This window comes from Anarrhichthys ocellatus, unplaced genomic scaffold (assembly GCF_004355925.1).
Source record: "Anarrhichthys ocellatus isolate YVR2014 unplaced genomic scaffold, GSC_Weel_1.0 scaffold528, whole genome shotgun sequence".
Lineage (NCBI taxonomy): Eukaryota > Metazoa > Chordata > Actinopteri > Perciformes > Anarhichadidae > Anarrhichthys > Anarrhichthys ocellatus.
This window is the reverse complement of record NW_022280502.1, coordinates 10194-25917: the sequence shown is the minus strand read 5'-3', so window position 1 is coordinate 25917 and position 15724 is coordinate 10194. Positions and strand designations below refer to the sequence as shown.

The 15724-nt window shown below is 44.3% G+C and overlaps 2 protein-coding genes across 2 annotated transcripts in view; one reads left to right on the top strand and one right to left on the bottom strand.

The window, feature by feature from the left end:
• Positions 1–7317, top strand: part of psda (pleckstrin and Sec7 domain containing a) — an 11373-nt gene extending 4056 nt beyond the window's left edge. The window contains exons 3-8 of the mRNA XM_031880020.1: positions 509–699; positions 1161–1231; positions 2747–2904; positions 2998–3142; positions 3245–3388; positions 4908–7317. Coding sequence (XP_031735880.1) covers positions 509–699; positions 1161–1231; positions 2747–2904; positions 2998–3142; positions 3245–3388; positions 4908–5210 — 1012 coding nt within the window. The 3' untranslated portion in view covers positions 5211–7317. The remainder of the gene's footprint in view (positions 1–508; positions 700–1160; positions 1232–2746; positions 2905–2997; positions 3143–3244; positions 3389–4907) is intronic.
• Positions 7318–8269: 952 nt separating this feature from the next.
• nfkb2 (nuclear factor of kappa light polypeptide gene enhancer in B-cells 2 (p49/p100)) overlaps positions 8270–15724 on the bottom strand; it is a 17640-nt gene continuing 10185 nt past the window's right edge. The window contains exons 7-23 of the mRNA XM_031880018.1: positions 14270–14382; positions 13673–13831; positions 13367–13471; positions 13163–13251; positions 12740–12878; positions 12433–12546; positions 11986–12186; positions 11746–11887; positions 11474–11588; positions 10809–11016; positions 10541–10710; positions 10320–10422; positions 9751–9923; positions 9465–9546; positions 9217–9386; positions 9009–9120; positions 8270–8833 (exon numbers count right to left, since the gene is read on the bottom strand). Coding sequence (XP_031735878.1) covers positions 8760–8833; positions 9009–9120; positions 9217–9386; positions 9465–9546; positions 9751–9923; positions 10320–10422; positions 10541–10710; positions 10809–11016; positions 11474–11588; positions 11746–11887; positions 11986–12186; positions 12433–12546; positions 12740–12878; positions 13163–13251; positions 13367–13471; positions 13673–13831; positions 14270–14382 — 2269 coding nt within the window. The 3' untranslated portion in view covers positions 8270–8759. The remainder of the gene's footprint in view (positions 8834–9008; positions 9121–9216; positions 9387–9464; positions 9547–9750; positions 9924–10319; positions 10423–10540; positions 10711–10808; positions 11017–11473; positions 11589–11745; positions 11888–11985; positions 12187–12432; positions 12547–12739; positions 12879–13162; positions 13252–13366; positions 13472–13672; positions 13832–14269; positions 14383–15724) is intronic.

The window sequence follows — 15724 nt, the reverse complement described above, 5'->3', positions numbered from 1 at the left end:
TGTACTGTGTGTGTGTGTGTGTGTGTACTGTGTGTGTGTGTACTGTGTGTGTGTGTGTCTGCTGCCCAGACTCTTATTTAAGCCTCTGTTGCCATGGCAACCGCTCCCTGCTTTCTTTCCTCACTGTAATTACAGGTCAGCATCCCAACGCCCACACACACACACGTATATACTTTTATATATATATATATATATACACACACACATATATATTTAACGATATAGATATATACACACACACATATATATTTAACGATATAGATATATATCTATATCTATCTATCTATACATATATACACACACACACACACACACACACACACACACAGGCATCTGTCCTCCCTCATGTTCAGCCTTTCATCTCTTCAGGTATTTAATCTTCTGCAGCTATTTGGTTTTTAAAAGGTGACATATTAATGACTTAAATATGACTTAACTATGTGAGGACAGGAGATGTTGAATCGGAGGTTAATCAGACCACAATGATAAGTGATGTTTCATTCCTCAGAGATGAGGAGGAGTTGAGGAAGTCCATGTCTGAGCTGGCTGAGGTCCGGACAGACTCCGCCTCCCACACTATGAGGAGACTGGGCAGTGGAGGAAACCCGCTGGTGGGCGTCGACCAGCAGGCCGACGGAGAGCTCTACAAGAGCGGCTTCCTGGTCCGAAAAGTCCACGCCGACCCCGACGGGAAGAGAAGTATGTCTACCTTCTCCTACCTCTTCTTTGTCTGCTTCTTCTTCTTCTTCTTCTACTTCTTCTACTTTAACTTCTTCTGCTTCTTCTTCATAACCAGCGTGTTTTGTTGATGTTGTGGCGATAGAACAATAGAAAAGGAGGTGTGCTCTGTCTCTACCTTCAGGGACTATTTAGTCTGAATTCATACATTATGTATCTGAACTCGTGATGTGTGGAGTTCCCCAAGGCTCCATCCTGGGTCCTCATCTCTTTACCATGAGAAGCAAAACTATTAATTATTACAATAATATTATACAGACGACACCTGAATTTACCTTCACCAAGCAACTATAGTCATAATGTGTGTGTGTGTATATATACACACAGTATATTAGCTGACGTTTCTGAGGCCCAGGACGACGGACATTTAAAGCCACATCTCTTGATGTCTGATATATCCCATGATGCCTTGTTTCTCCCAGCTCCTCGGGGTAAGAGGGGGTGGAAGTCTTTCTACGCGATGCTGAAGGGTCTGGTGCTCTACCTGCAGAAGGTAAACATCTGAACTGCGTGTCCCAGCAGTCCCGCTGTTTCATACATGGCAGCCTCTCCACGTTAAGTGTCTATTTTTAACTGTGTTCGTCCCAGATGGGATGTGAGAACAGGACAAACCATGTGGGTCAAACAAGTCTTTCTGTCCTCATACTTTGTTTTTACTCTCAGAAGTTTCCCCACATAACCAAGAAACATGATCATCGAAAACAGGAAGTTCCATTTTACATCATGATAGAATATTTTCATGTTTCAATGACATATTTTGTCTTTATTTCTACATATAATATATTTAGTTTTTGTGTTTAATATTTCAGTTATTTCTTCTATATTTAAACTTCCTTGTTCAGCCCTGTGTATAAACTGGCTATGAATGAATTATCTTTGTCATCTTTTGTGAAAACATGATGAGTTAGTGTAGTAACTAGGGTTGGGTACCGAAAACCGGTGCTAATATGGCACCAGTTCCTATACAACCGGTACCTACCGAAACGCAACGCAGATTTCGGTGCTTCCTTTCGGTGCCTGAGCCAATTGAAATACTTTTTTTACACTACTCTGATGACTCCATCCTGGCAGCAGGTAACGAGAGCCTCGGTCCTCCGCTCCTCACTCACAGTATTATTACAACCGGACGAGCCGTGCGCGCTTAGAAACAAACCCCTCCATCATTCTGGCGAAGCTTCGGCCATGATTTATTTTTAAAAAAAAACGAGAACGAGATCTGTCAAACGGCTGGCAGGCTACTGACTTCCTCCATCAACATCCAGGTACTTAGCGCTGCCGCTCATAAGCACAACATCCACAGGCACGCGAAACCTTCTTCTTCTTCCTTGAGGTGTAGTGGCGGTTGGCAAATGATGAATTGGCGCATTCCCGCCACCAACTGGTAAAATAAAATTAGTCAGGAGAGGTGTCGTATTTTGCCAGAGAAGGCAAATATGCTCATATTTCTGCAAAAGAATTGCTGAAGTTTGAAGCTGTAGTGTGTGTACAGAGTGTGTGTGTGTCTATTTATATTTATTTAAGTATACTGTAAACTGTTGTTCACAGTTAATATATTGTTCATAGTTTGAAGTTAAAAAGTTTGAAGCTGTAGTTTGAAGCCAAGTGTTTTGTATTTATTTATATTTATAGTATACTTTAAACAGTTAATATATTGTTCAATTTGAAGACATTTTTTTGCCTTGGCAATAAAAAAAGCCTTTTAATGTCGTCAATCATCGTTTTTTTAAGTATCGGTTCAGGCACCGTTTAGGCACCGGTATCGGAAAAAACCCAAACGATACCCATCCCTAGTAGTAACACTGTAGACGACATCGGCTGGAAGAACTTTCTATCTTTGCGGAATAATTTGGTTTGTAGAAATATAAAAACTAACTAAAACATAAAGAGGTATTTGTTTTAGTCCCGAAAACAATGCTTTCTGGGACTTGTAGTTGACTTCGTGAGTGTTGGAGCAGGTTTGAAGGTGATTGGCTGACTGATATCACGCCGCTCTGTGATTGGCTGACAGGATGAGTTCCGTGCGGAGCGCGAGCTAACGGAGGAGGACGTGAAGAACGCCGTCTCCATCCATCACTCTCTGGCCATGAGAGCAGCCGACTACAGCAAGAGACCCAACGTCTTCTACCTGAGGACGGCCGACTGGAGAGTCTTCCTGCTGCAGGCTCCGTAAGGCTCTGTCTGTCTGTCTGTCTGTCTGTCTTTCCGTCCATCCGTCCACTAAACCAGAAGACCCTTGTGGTCTCCTCCTTGTGCCCTCAGCAATGCAGAACAGATGCAGTCGTGGATCACGCGCATCAACGTGGTGGCGGCCATGTTTTCCGCCCCCCCGTTCCCAGCGGCCATCGGGTCCCAGAAGAGGTTCAGCCGTCCTCTTCTGCTGGGATCCAACACCAAACTGTCCCAGGTACAGACCTCAGCCTTCCAGATCCTCCTCAGGTAAAGAGTCCCAGCGTCCGTGATCACGTCTGTTGAGTCTCTCCACGTCTGTCCCCCCCCCCCCCGACAGGAAGAGCAGGTCAAATCCCACGAGAACCGGTTCAGGGCGGTCTCCTCCGAGCTGGCCGACCTCACGGCCTCCACGCCGGACCTCAAGGTGAAAGGTCGCGAGCTGGAGGAGCAGAAACTCCGACAGGAGTACCTCGAGTTCGAGGTATGTTTCACAGAGGGGAGGACACCTTCACTGTAACCATGGTAACGGTACAGGATATTATGGTCTGTAGTGGACATTCAGACGTACAAGGACAGACGCAAAGTTACTGCAGCTTTCGAGTCCAAATGTCCCTCCTTCATGACAAACAACCAGAAGAGACACAAGAGGGAGGTGCTAGACACAAGAGGGAGGGGTTAGACACGAGAGGGAGGGGCTGAACGTGAGAGGGAGGGGCTAGATGCAAGAGGGAGGGGCTAAATAAGTTACAACTGGAGCAGTCGCCCCCTGATGGGCACTAGAGAGAATGCAGCTTTAACACGTGAAGCTCTGACTTCCCTCTACTGAAGCGGAGGTTGTCTCCTGGTGAGTCACTGCAGAACGGGCTGATCAGAGATCATTTTAATAGAGACTAATATGTTGTTGTATAATCTCAGGACGGACCAGCAGCAGATTACTGCGGCTGTAGTTATTCGTGAGCGTCAGTCCATCAGTTTGATTCGTCAGGTGTGATCATAGAAGAGCAGCTTTACATCCAGTCTAAATGCACTTTGCTCTGTTCTCTGGAAGAAAAGCGTAACAAAGTACTGCAGAGAACGTCCCGTTAGTTCAGTTCAAGTCTCACAACGACACAAACACAGTCTGTGTCTGTGTAGAGCACAGATAACAGTCAGGGCTGTCTGACTCAAAGGTGAATGTAATAAATATAACTGATTACTTTGCTCCGTCTACTGTAGTAGTACACTGACTGTGTAGAAGTACCTCATACAAGCTTCTAAACATCACTACTGTCCCTTAAGTCGTTTAGAGCGTCTTCACTTTCACCTCACAGACTCAGAACAGCAGCAACATCACAAGATTATGGTTTATGTTTGAGCTCAGTGCGTACAGGTCATCTGAAGACATCACTCTGATCTCAGAGACGTTTCACTGGAGAGGATTTAAACGTAGAAGCTGATCTTAGTTCAGAGCTCGAGGTTGAGTTGCGTTCACACCAAACACCAGTTACAGCGAGTTATTAGAGGAGACGTACAAAGTCAATGCAGCTCATTGAAATGATTCTAAATTATTATTAATATTCTTTATTCACATAACATCCTCCGAGGATCTGCGTGGGTCTCATTGATGAGTCCCACTGTGTCTCCTGTTCACTACAGCTGTAAGAACACTAAACACGCTCTGATACATAACGTCTTCATGATGATAACTTGTAAAAAGTCTGAATTCATCTTTTATTTCTGTCCTCAAGACGACAAACAAACTGAATGGAGTCTGGTTTGATCGGTGCTATGCTAAGCTAACATTGTAGCATCTCCATCAACACTCAACATGACATCTAGACGTAAATGAACAAACAGGAGTCATATTATGGGATGTTTGTACAGGCGAGAGGAGACGTGACGACAGAGTAAAAACATCGTCTCATTATGAGCAGTGGTTGTTTCTAAAGGTTTGTTCTTGTTAATAAAGTTTTATTAAAGAGAGACTTCCTGATGTGTCTCGTCTCGGTCCCGGTCCACAGAAAACCCGGTACGGGACGTACGCCATGCTGCTGCGGGCCAAGCATGCGAGCGGAGACGAGGACCTGTCGGCCTTCGAGTCGCGGCTGTTTGACGACGGCGGCCTGCAGAGGGCACACTCCAGCCCCACGCTGCCTCAGGACGCCGCCCAAAAGGACAAGACCCGCGGAGCCAAGACCTCCAAGAGCCTCAAGGGCACCTCGTCCTCGTCCTCCAGGACCGACGCCCAAGAGGGAAGCAAGAAGAAGAACGGCGGCGGGAACAACCAGCAGCCAGAGCCGCAGAAACAGGAAGTGGCGCCGTAAGGCGGCGAGGACATGAAGGACATGAAGGACATGAAGCATCATGAAGGACAGGATGCATCATGGGTAGCAGGCTGACATCGTCCTTTAAACCTTTTCTGTTCAGTCACATTCTGATTGGCTCAGGGGACTTTCCTCCAGCCGAGACGTTCGAGGTCTGTGGGAGATGAGAGCTCGTCTACGAGGACGACGAGCAGAGAGCGTTGTTGTATTTTTTTTTTACGAGTTGAAACGTTCAGGAAACACAAACAAGGTTTTATTTCTCATCCAATCATCAAAGTTTCAGAGTAAGGGGACTTTTATTTTGTTAAATGAAACTCAAACACTTCGTCGGTACTTTTGATGTTGTTTTGAACTCCTGCAGCAAAGTGGGGGGGTGGGTTACCATGGCGACCAGATATGACAGACAGAGTGTGGGACTGTTGCCGGTAGGGGGGGGGTACAGCAGTACTGTGTGTACTCACAGTAATACACTGAGTACTCACAGCAGTACTGTGTGTACTCAGTGTAGTACTGTGTTATGTGAATACTATCTGAAGGCTGAAGATGATCATTGAAACTGAGCATCAAATATGAATAAGTCAACCTTTCATCAGCAGACTGAGTTCATTATATATTTATATATAATAAACAAACAATATGAATCATTAGAATGAACTCCCATGAGATGATATTAATAATAATAATAGTTTTAAGGTTCTTTATTACATTTCATCACATTTACAGACGGTGATATTTAAAACCTATATTCTTCATTGTTCTGTGTGACAGAAGCTCTGACGATCGATCACGTCGTCTCTCATCATCTATAATTCATAAGATACCTGGAGACCTGTTGTGTCTCTGGTCCTTCATGGACTTCCTGTCTTTGCTGGAACCTGAATCCTGAATGAATCCGTCCACTTTGTTTGTTTCTTCTTCTCTTAAACGTTCACCTTGAGCTGCAGCCATCTTGTTCTGCTGTCAGACAGCAGGGCTTTCTGGGTAATGCAGTCCTTCCTCATGCAGCTCCCTCCTGCTGCCCCCTGAGGTCTCCAGAGTCTGTGTCCTGGTTTGAGATCAGAGTACAAACAGCAGGGAGAAGTACTTCAAGTACTCATGAAGCAGAACAATATGAATCACATCATTGATGTGTTCATATAATCTATAATAATACATCATGTATCAGCTGATTCAGTCATCTTTGGTTCACTTCCTGTGAGGTCATCATGAGATTCAACAGGAACCAGATGTAAGGACAGGAAGCGGTCACCAGGTGGCAGCAGAGAGGAAGAGAACTGAAATATGACGATTAATCCTGAATGTTTAAATGATGCACAAACAGCTGGAACCTCCAACAGGTTCAACTCTCTGAACGTTTGGACTGTTGCTGATGGACTGATGGTCCTCCAGGAGTTAGTCTGGTCCAGCTTTGGTTGGTTCTCTTAGAAAGTCTTAAACTGCACATTTCAAAGGTACTGAGAGAACTGAAACCAAGGAGGTCTCTTAACGATCCACATCCAGTCCAACAGACTGAGGACTCTGTAGTCTGGCTGGAGGCGGCTCAGACCCGGACCACACTGAAGATCTCCTAGAAGGAGCTGCTGGACGAGTCTTTAAGTCTCTGAAGAGGCATCGTCTGTGAGCTCGGCTCTGATTGGATGGTGGACCAGAGGCTCGTTAATCCATTCAGCCGACGCCAGGGCTGCAGTCCAATAGTCCGTCTGTCTGTTCAGCTTCAGGTCACAACCAAACTCTTCTTCTCTTCCCTTCTTCGGCTCTGCACCAGTTTCCCTGCATGCTAGTGAAAAGGTTCTTCAAAAGCTTCCTTTTCTTATCTCCTAAAGGAGATGATGCCGTCCCACAATGCCTTGCGACTTGGACCCACGTTCAATAACGTCCAACTGCTGCTTCGTGTTCACGTAGCCCGCCTAGTGTCGGCGCCTTTTCCTAAGTCCTTATGAATCCTCCTTAACATCCTTTCTTGTCCTCATGAGGTTGTGATCAGGATTATTTTGGGAGTTTCTTGGACTATTTGACTGCAGCTCAGGTTCGATTCCCGATGAATGACACTGAGACGGTTTTACGAAAGTCTTTGTCTCGATGCAGGTCTCGTGAACTCCCATCATGGTTTTAAATTGGGACCAAACCTCCACTTTCAAAATGTCCCGGAGTCTCTTTGAAGTTAAGAACTGGACCTTCTCAGACCTCGTTCACCGGAGGAGGAGGAGGCTCTTTGCTTAACTGTAATATCCAGTAACACTCATCTCTCTGTGCAAACGTCTAAAAGTCACGGCCGCTTTACGCTCTTCGTCCCAACGCGTGTAAATAAACGTCCACATCCAGAAGCCATACTGAGCATCGGTTCAGACGTTGAACAGTCCTCCTCTTTATTTATTCTGACTCTAGTTCCTGTGGAGGCTTCAGGCTGCACACCGTCCTCATCCTGTGAGCTTTCCTTTGGTCGTAGTGAAACACAAACCGACATGTTCGTATCATTCTGAAGGCTTAGAGGCACAAATAAAAACATTTTGAAAACACTCAGAGTCTCGGAGTCCTTTTTATTAACGGGGCGGCTTTAGTGTCTCCTTAATTCATGTTTCAGTTCCAGGCTGAGAAACACACGAATACACAATAACAACACAGACGGACTCTGCTGGACTCACGGAGAAACAAGGATAATTAATCGTCAATAAAACATTCTAATAGTTTATTATTGTTTAAGAAGTAAAAACTGAAAAGTCTAAATAATCAAACTCTTTGATCTGAGACTCAATGAACCGTTTATTTCATTAATTTAATCTAAAGCTCAAACTCATAATTTGTATTAACCGACTTAATCATAACTTTCACTTAATGTTTTCATGAAAACATTTTAAACGGAAAAAATAAAAATTAAGTTATTTATTAAAATACTTTTACTAAATAAGTAATTTAACTGCTTTATTATCACATTTTTAAGACAAACATTTTTGACTTTTGGTTAAAATTTCTCAAAGAACTTTTTATAATCAACTGATCATTTTAACGGATCATATCGTTGAAAATAAAATCTAATTTCACGTAAAAACTGAAACATTTCGAGCTCTTAAATCATTTATTTGTCTCGATATGAACACGACACCAGTTTTGTTTGTCTTTCATAACATTTAAAACATTTGTTCTTCATCAGATGAAAGTATTTCATAAACTGACATGCTGCGTTCCAGTTCAGACGTAAAATTGGAAATCCCACAACTTTCCTATGAAGAAGCTCGAGGTGACACGACTCGTAAACAATAATAATTCAGATCAAATGTTCCACAGCTGATCAGAACCACAGAAATAAACTCTAACGACAAGAAAAACAAAATATAAGTTAATATGAAACATAAACAAAACAACTAAAAACATGAACTCTAAATATATTTATTTTACCGTAAAAGGCATTTTTATGGTAAAATATTTCTGGTTCTGTGAATCTGAGTCCGTGTGGACCAACATTAGAGTCCAGTCCTGCAGAGTCCCGGTTCCCAACAGAGTCCCGGTCCACCGCAGGATGAGATGACCGTGCCGGATTTTACTTCCAGCTCGTCACTGATTGGCCACAGGCGGCTCCTCCTCTTCTTCTATTGGCTGGCTTCCGAAGCCGCTGTCGACCGTGGCATCTGATTGGACAATAACAATAAACATGAGGTGAAAGTGGCTGCAGATTTATTAACACATGATGTGGAGACAAACTGCTGACGTGGAGCTTTAACACATGATCTCATGAAGTATTTATATAAATTTAATGTGTGAAGTATTAATGTGTTCTATGAAGGCAGAGAGAGGCTGCGTTACCTGTGCTGAGTTTGTCGTCTCGTAGCTCGCTGGTCCTCAGCAGTCGGACTCCTTCTGTCAGACCGAGAGACTGAAGAGCTTCAACCAGACCTTCTACTGGACCTCCACCCAGCTGGAGACACCAGAGACAGGTGAGACACCAGAGACGGGTGAGACACCAGAGACGGGTGAGACACCAGAGACGGGTGAGACAGGTGTAGCATGTTACCTGGTAGTGCTGCAGCAGCTGGTGACAGGGCGTGGGACTGTCCAGGTAAAGGTGAGTCAGCGTCATCATCCCCAGCTTCTCTGCTAGTTTCCTCCATGGAACGTCTCCGACACTCAGCAGCTCCACTAGCCGGGACAGCGTGTCCTCGTCCATCCCCGACGGTTCAACCTCTGGAACACCGACAGGTCGTCTCATCGTCAACGTCTTTATTTCAGAAGTTTAGTTTAAGTTTAAAATAAAAAACGAACCTTCACTGCTGCTCGGCTTCATCTTCTTACTGCTGTGAAGACTCGACCTCTGACTCTGTCCACAGTTCAACAGGTTCCTCACCTGAGGAGAGGAGACAAGGAGAGGAGATGAGGGGAGACGACAAGGTGAGGGGATGAGACGAGACGGGACCAGGAGACGAGACAAGAGGAGATGAGGAAAGGAGACGGTGAGGTGAGGAGATGAGGAGATGAGTATCATCTTTGTCTCTGGATTGATTCCACAGTGTGAATGTGTCCTGTGCTTTTAATTTGAAAGGATACCTACCTTTTGGCACTTGGCCAGGTCCAGAGGGGTGTGTCCTCCTGCCGGTCTCTTGCGGGGGTTGATTGGCTGAGAGCAGGCCTCCCGCTCTCTGATTGGTTCGTCTTCGTCCAGCTCTTCATCTGAAGAGGAGCTGAAGAAGAGCGGCTCGTCGTTCTCCACGTTTTTATCAGCGCCTGAAGAAACAGGAAGTATGTTTGTCTTTGTTCTTCTTCTACAGATGTTTATAATAACATTAATATTAATGTTAATAATATAATAGTGAAGAATATATGATAATACAACAGTCACAGTTTGAATACTTTTACTACATTTGATTGATTGTACTGACATACGTTTACTGAAGGAACATTTTACTGTAACAGAGTATTTTTACTGTGTGGTATTAGTACCTTTTACTGAAGTAAAACATCTGTGTACTTCCTCTACAGGTGTGTGGAACTCAGTGGACACTTGCTAGAAAGCTTTTTCAGTTTTGTGTCATTTTGTTTCTTTTATCATTTGTTTTGCTGAAGAATGATGAAATGAGGTGAAGTGATGACGACTGAACAGATGTTTTTATTTCCTCTCACCTGCAGCCACGAGCATCGAGCAGAGAGTCGGTGAGCCCAGACTGGCAGCCAGGTGGAGAGGTGTGTTTCCCCCAAACGTGCTCGCGTTAACGTCCGCCTTCAACTGCAGACGAACAGAGAGAGTCACACTGTGATGTCACTGAGGAGCAGGTGTACAGGTGTGTACAGGTGTGTGTGTGTGTGTGTGTGTGTGTGTGTGTGTGTGTGTGTGTGTGTCGTACCTCTGTGATGAGAGTGCAGGCCACCTTGAACAGGTTTTCCCTCACGGCCAGGTGGAGGGCAGTGTTTCCACTCTTCTGCTCAGGTGCATTGATTTTGGCTCCGCCCCCCACCAGGAGGCGGAGGCAGCGCTCGCCGTCCCTCCTCACGGACAGGTGGAGAGGATGGAGACCTGAGAGACGAGAGAGATCCGAGAGGTCAATATACAGTTAATGGTAAATATTTCACAGTTATGATTATTATAAAGCATTGAGGTAATCGCTCTCTCACCGTGGTAGTCGGGGGTGTTGACCAGGTGGGCGTGGCGTTCTCCCAGGTGAGCCAACAGGGGGCGGAGCGTGGCGGTGTCTCCGGCCAGCGCCGCCAGGTGGATGGGACTGCGACCGTCTTTGTCCAGCAGGCTGGGGTCGGTCCCCGCCCTCAGCAGCACCTCCACCACCTTCACCTGCCGGGTGATCACCGCCAGGTGGAGAGGAGTCTGCAGGGGAAGGAGATAGTGGGCGGTGAGATGGAGGGTTCTTACTAGTTACCTGGGATTTACAGTAGATGCCTGTGTCGAGTAACCTTAGAGTTAGCTAGTTGGAGGTGGTTAACTTTGCTTAGATGGAAAAAGTTAGACACCTGTTGTGGTTAATCATATGAGTTTGTTAGCAAGGAGCTAGCAGGGAGTTAGCTACTGTTAGTCAGCTTCATTTTGGTGTCATAGTTAAATGACGTGTTGAGAGACTACATTTCTGATATAATGAGCTCTGTTGGCTTGCAGTTAACAACTTGTTGAAGGTAGTTAGCTGCATTATGGTGAATTAGTTGCAGTGAATATGGTATTAAGTTCGGTTCATTGTTATTTGTCTGTCGCACGTGGTGAGCTTTACTGAGATGAGTTCTCATGGTTAGTTAAGGTCGAGTGCTCTGTGGTTAGCGTTGATGATGCTAACCTGTCGGAGGTGGTTTGCTGTGTTGAGGATATTTTGCTGCTGGCTGCTGAGCAGCGTGTGAATCAGTTGCTGGATCACACCTGTCTGCTGGTGAATGATGGCCAGGTGCAAAGGACTGTGGGAGAATAAATACATCAGAACATCCAACCTTGAGCAAATCTTGAAAATGATAAAACTTAAAACACTAAGAATCAATTTAAACATGTTTGTCTTTTTGATGTTGGATCATTCTGTAGAAAAATAAAAGTAAAAAAAAGAAGTAAAAATCTCACGTGTCTCCGTTGCCGTCCTGGACGCCACAGAGGTGTCTCTGGATTGCCAGAAGGACCCGAGCGTCCCCGGTGCTGCAGTACTGCAACAGGGCAGCAGCCGTCTGTCTGGCGCTCTGAGAGGCTCTGCTGTGGAGGGCGGCGGCTAGAAACACAAAGCAGAAGATTAAATAATAATTAGACCTTTAACACAAGCAGCGTCACATCGTCTGCAAAGAATCGGAGCAGGACTTTGTAGCTTACCGAGCTGAAACAGCTGCTGTTGTACTGGCGAGCCAGTTGGCCCTCCCGTCTGTCCGTCTGTCTGTTGCTGGGGAACCCCTGTCTGAGGGTTGGAGCCTGACATCTGAGCCCCTCCTGCTCCACTGAAGCCTGTGAAGCCTTCAGTGAAGAAAACTCCTCCTCCTCCTCCTCCTCCATTCATCTGCTGGTTGAACTGGAATCCTGCAAAAGTGAAACAAAGTCCACAGTGAACTTCCAATTTGCCAAGTATAAAAATGTTATGGTTAGCTGCTAAACGGCTAAAGCTTGATCCCAAACAGTTAAAGGAAGAATCCAAACATCTAAAAGGAAGACCCCAAGAAGCTAAATGAAAAGTGTTTTACCCAGATAAGGAATACGTATAATTCCCTAATTTGAAGATAATTGTGTTTCAGAGGAAATTGCTTATATCTTAAATTAAATGACTACCTCCTCCTCCAGCTCCTCCTCCAAATCCACCAGCTCCTCCACCTCTTCCTCCTCCTCGCCAGGATTCATAGTGAGGCAGTGGCTTCTGCTTCTTCCTCAGCACCTCCTCTTTGTCTGAAAGAGAGCGGTGATGAGAAGAAAGTTCTGACATTAAAGGTGATAAAAGCAGAAGTGGAAACCCTGAAAACATGTCCTAAACGTTCCTCTATGAGTGAGCAGGTGAGGAATGATAAACATCCTCCTATCACCTCGTACTGAACACCTCATACTGGAAGTGCATTTGTTCCATCTGATGTTTATGGCTGACCTTGGACCTGCGGTATGTAGGTGAACTGTTTGGGGTCACTGCTGTCGCCGGCCTTTTTCCTCTTCAGCTGCAGGAAGACGGTGACGGGCCTCTTGATGTCTGCGCTGTGATAGGGCGGCGTTTTGAACACGATGGCGTACTGAGGAGACGATAAACACTTTGTTTGTCTGAATGAGATTTACACTGATGACACAAACACACTGAAACCTGGATTTAAGTGTAATTCTGCTGCACAAAGGCTAGTTTCAAAAAGATAAGATTAGTGCCTTCTAATTTAGAAGATCCCAAACATCTACAGGAAGATCCCAAACATCTACAGGAAGATCCCAAACATCTACAGGAAGATCCCAAACATCTACAGGAAGATCCCAAACATCTACAGGAAGATCCCATCTCACACAGTAAAACAGTAAAACTCCGTACCTGTTTGTGAACGTCGGTAGGTGAGAAGTCACCGAACGCCTCCCAGCCTCCTTCGTCATCCTCCTCGTAAAAACGGATCTCAATGTCATCTGTAGCGTGCAGCAGAGAGGAAAACTCCTGTTATAATAAAGTCCTCAACCTCTGTCCACCGTCCACCAATCATTTCGTCTGATTTACACATTTGCTAAAGTCAAATGTTTTCACCTTTCTGGACTTTGTCGCACAGCAGGAAGATCTCGTCTCCTCCGAGCACCGTACCGCACGTCTTATCCATCCGAGAGATTTTCAGGTTGGAGGCGTTTGGTGACTCTGCATATAAAACATGATTCATCAATGGAGTGTGGAGTGTCGGTACCAGCAGTGAAGTAGTCAGAGTTTAGTGGAAGTACTGCATTCAAATTTGTATTAATTGTCACTAAAAGTGTCTCAAAGCGACGGTTTCTAAGCGTTGGCACTAATTGGTTGCAGCTCTTTGAGTGAACAGTCAGATTGTGTGACGTTTGGACTTACTGCTGTCGTAGATGGGGTTGGAGACGACGGGTTTCAGCCCTCTGGTGTACCCTCCGTTGCTGTCCTGGAGGTAGGCGGTGAACTTTAACCTGACGATGTTCAGGTCCATCACCTTCCCCAGCTCCTTGGCCTCCTTCAGGATGCCGCTTTCTTCTGAATCTGAAGAAACACCGACAGCAGAGCGTCAGAAACCCTCCGTGGACACCTCAGACAGTCCGGGAGGTTTAGTTTCATATTTATTGTTTTATTTTTTGCTTCTACATCCTGATGAAAGTGTAGCTTTTCTGGTCTTTATTGTGATTTCACAAAGAAAGTCGAAGCTGTTGAAATGGTCTTTGTTGTGTTTTTGATTTATTGTTGGAGCAAAGATTCCAAGAACAAAACACATCAAATATGTAGCATGAAATTACACAATGAGAAAAAAGGTCAAGCTAAAACCATTCATGTCTGTGAGGTGACAGTGTATTGTTTTCAGGTGAGTCTACCTGTGAGGTGACAGTGTATTGTTTTCAGGTGAGTCTACCTGTGAGGTGACAGTGTATTGTGTCAGGTGAGTCTACCTGTGAGGTGACAGTGTATTGTGTCAGGTGAGTCTACCTGTGAGGTGACAGTGAGCTGCTTTCTGTCTCTTCCTCTCATCCCTCAGCCTCCGGCCCAGAACCTCCACCACACCTTTCTTGGTCACATGGAGGATCCCCAGGTTACTGAATCTACAGGAAGTGACATCACCAACCAACATCAGAATATTTTACATTTTACAACAGTAAAATATATTTTCTCATTTCACACATACTGTATAAGGTCTTTATATATTTTGTACATTTATCATTATGTTCATTATGTTTTCAACACCTGACAGTTTGACTCAGTTTGATGTCATAAAAATCATTAAAAAGTCACAGTATAGTGTGTGAAAGTCACAGTATAGTGTGTGAAAGTCACAGTATAGTGTGTGTGAAAGTCACAGTATAGTGTGTAAAAGTTACAGTATAGTGTGTGTAAAAGTTACAGTATAGTGTGTAAAAGTTACAGTATAGTGTGTAAAAGTCACAGTATAGTGTGTAAAAGTTACAGTATAGTGTGTGTAAAAGTCACAGTATAGTGTGTAAAAGTCACAGTATGGTGTGTGAAAGTCACAGTATGGTGTGTAAAAGTCACAGTATGGTGTGTGAAAGTCACAGTATGGTGTGTGTGAAAGTCACAGTATGGTGTGTGTGAAAGTTACAGTATAGTGTGTGAAAGTCACAGTATGGTGTGTGTGAAAGTCACAGTATGGTGTGTGTGAAAGTTACAGTATGGTGTGTGTGAAAGTTACAGTATGGTGTGTGTGAAAGTTACAGTATGGTGTGTGTGAAAGTTACAGTATGGTGTGTGTGAAAGTTACAGTATAGTGTGTAAAATTCACAGTATGGTGTGTGAAAGTTACAGTATAGTGTGTGAAAGTCACAGTATAGTGTGTGAAAGTCACAGTATAGTGTGTGAAAGTCACAGTATGGTGTGTGAAAGTCACAGTATAGTGTGTGTGAAAGTCACAGTATAGTGTGTAAAAGTTACAGTATAGTGTGTGTAAAAGTTACAGTATAGTGTGTAAAAGTTACAGTATAGTGTGTAAAAGTTACAGTATAGTGTGTGAAAGTCACAGTATAGTGTGTGAAAGTCACAGTATAGTGTGTGTGAAAGTCACAGTATAGTGTGTGTGAAAGTCACAGTATAGTGTGTGTGAAAGTCACAGTATAGTGTGTAAAAGTTACAGTATAGTGTGTGTAAAAGTCACAGTATAGTGTGTGAAAGTCACAGTATAGTGTGTGAAAGTCACAGTATGGTGTGTGTGAAAGTCACAGTATAGTGTGTGAAAGTTACAGTATAGTGTGTGAAAGTCACAGTATAGTGTGTGAAAGTCACAGTATAGTGTGTGTGAAAGTTACAGTATAGTGTGTGAAAGTTACAGTATAGTGTGTGAAAGTCACAGTATAGTGTGTGTGAAAGTCACAGTATTGTGTGTGAAAGTCACAGTATAGTGTGTGAAAGTCACAGTATAGTGTGTGTGAAAGT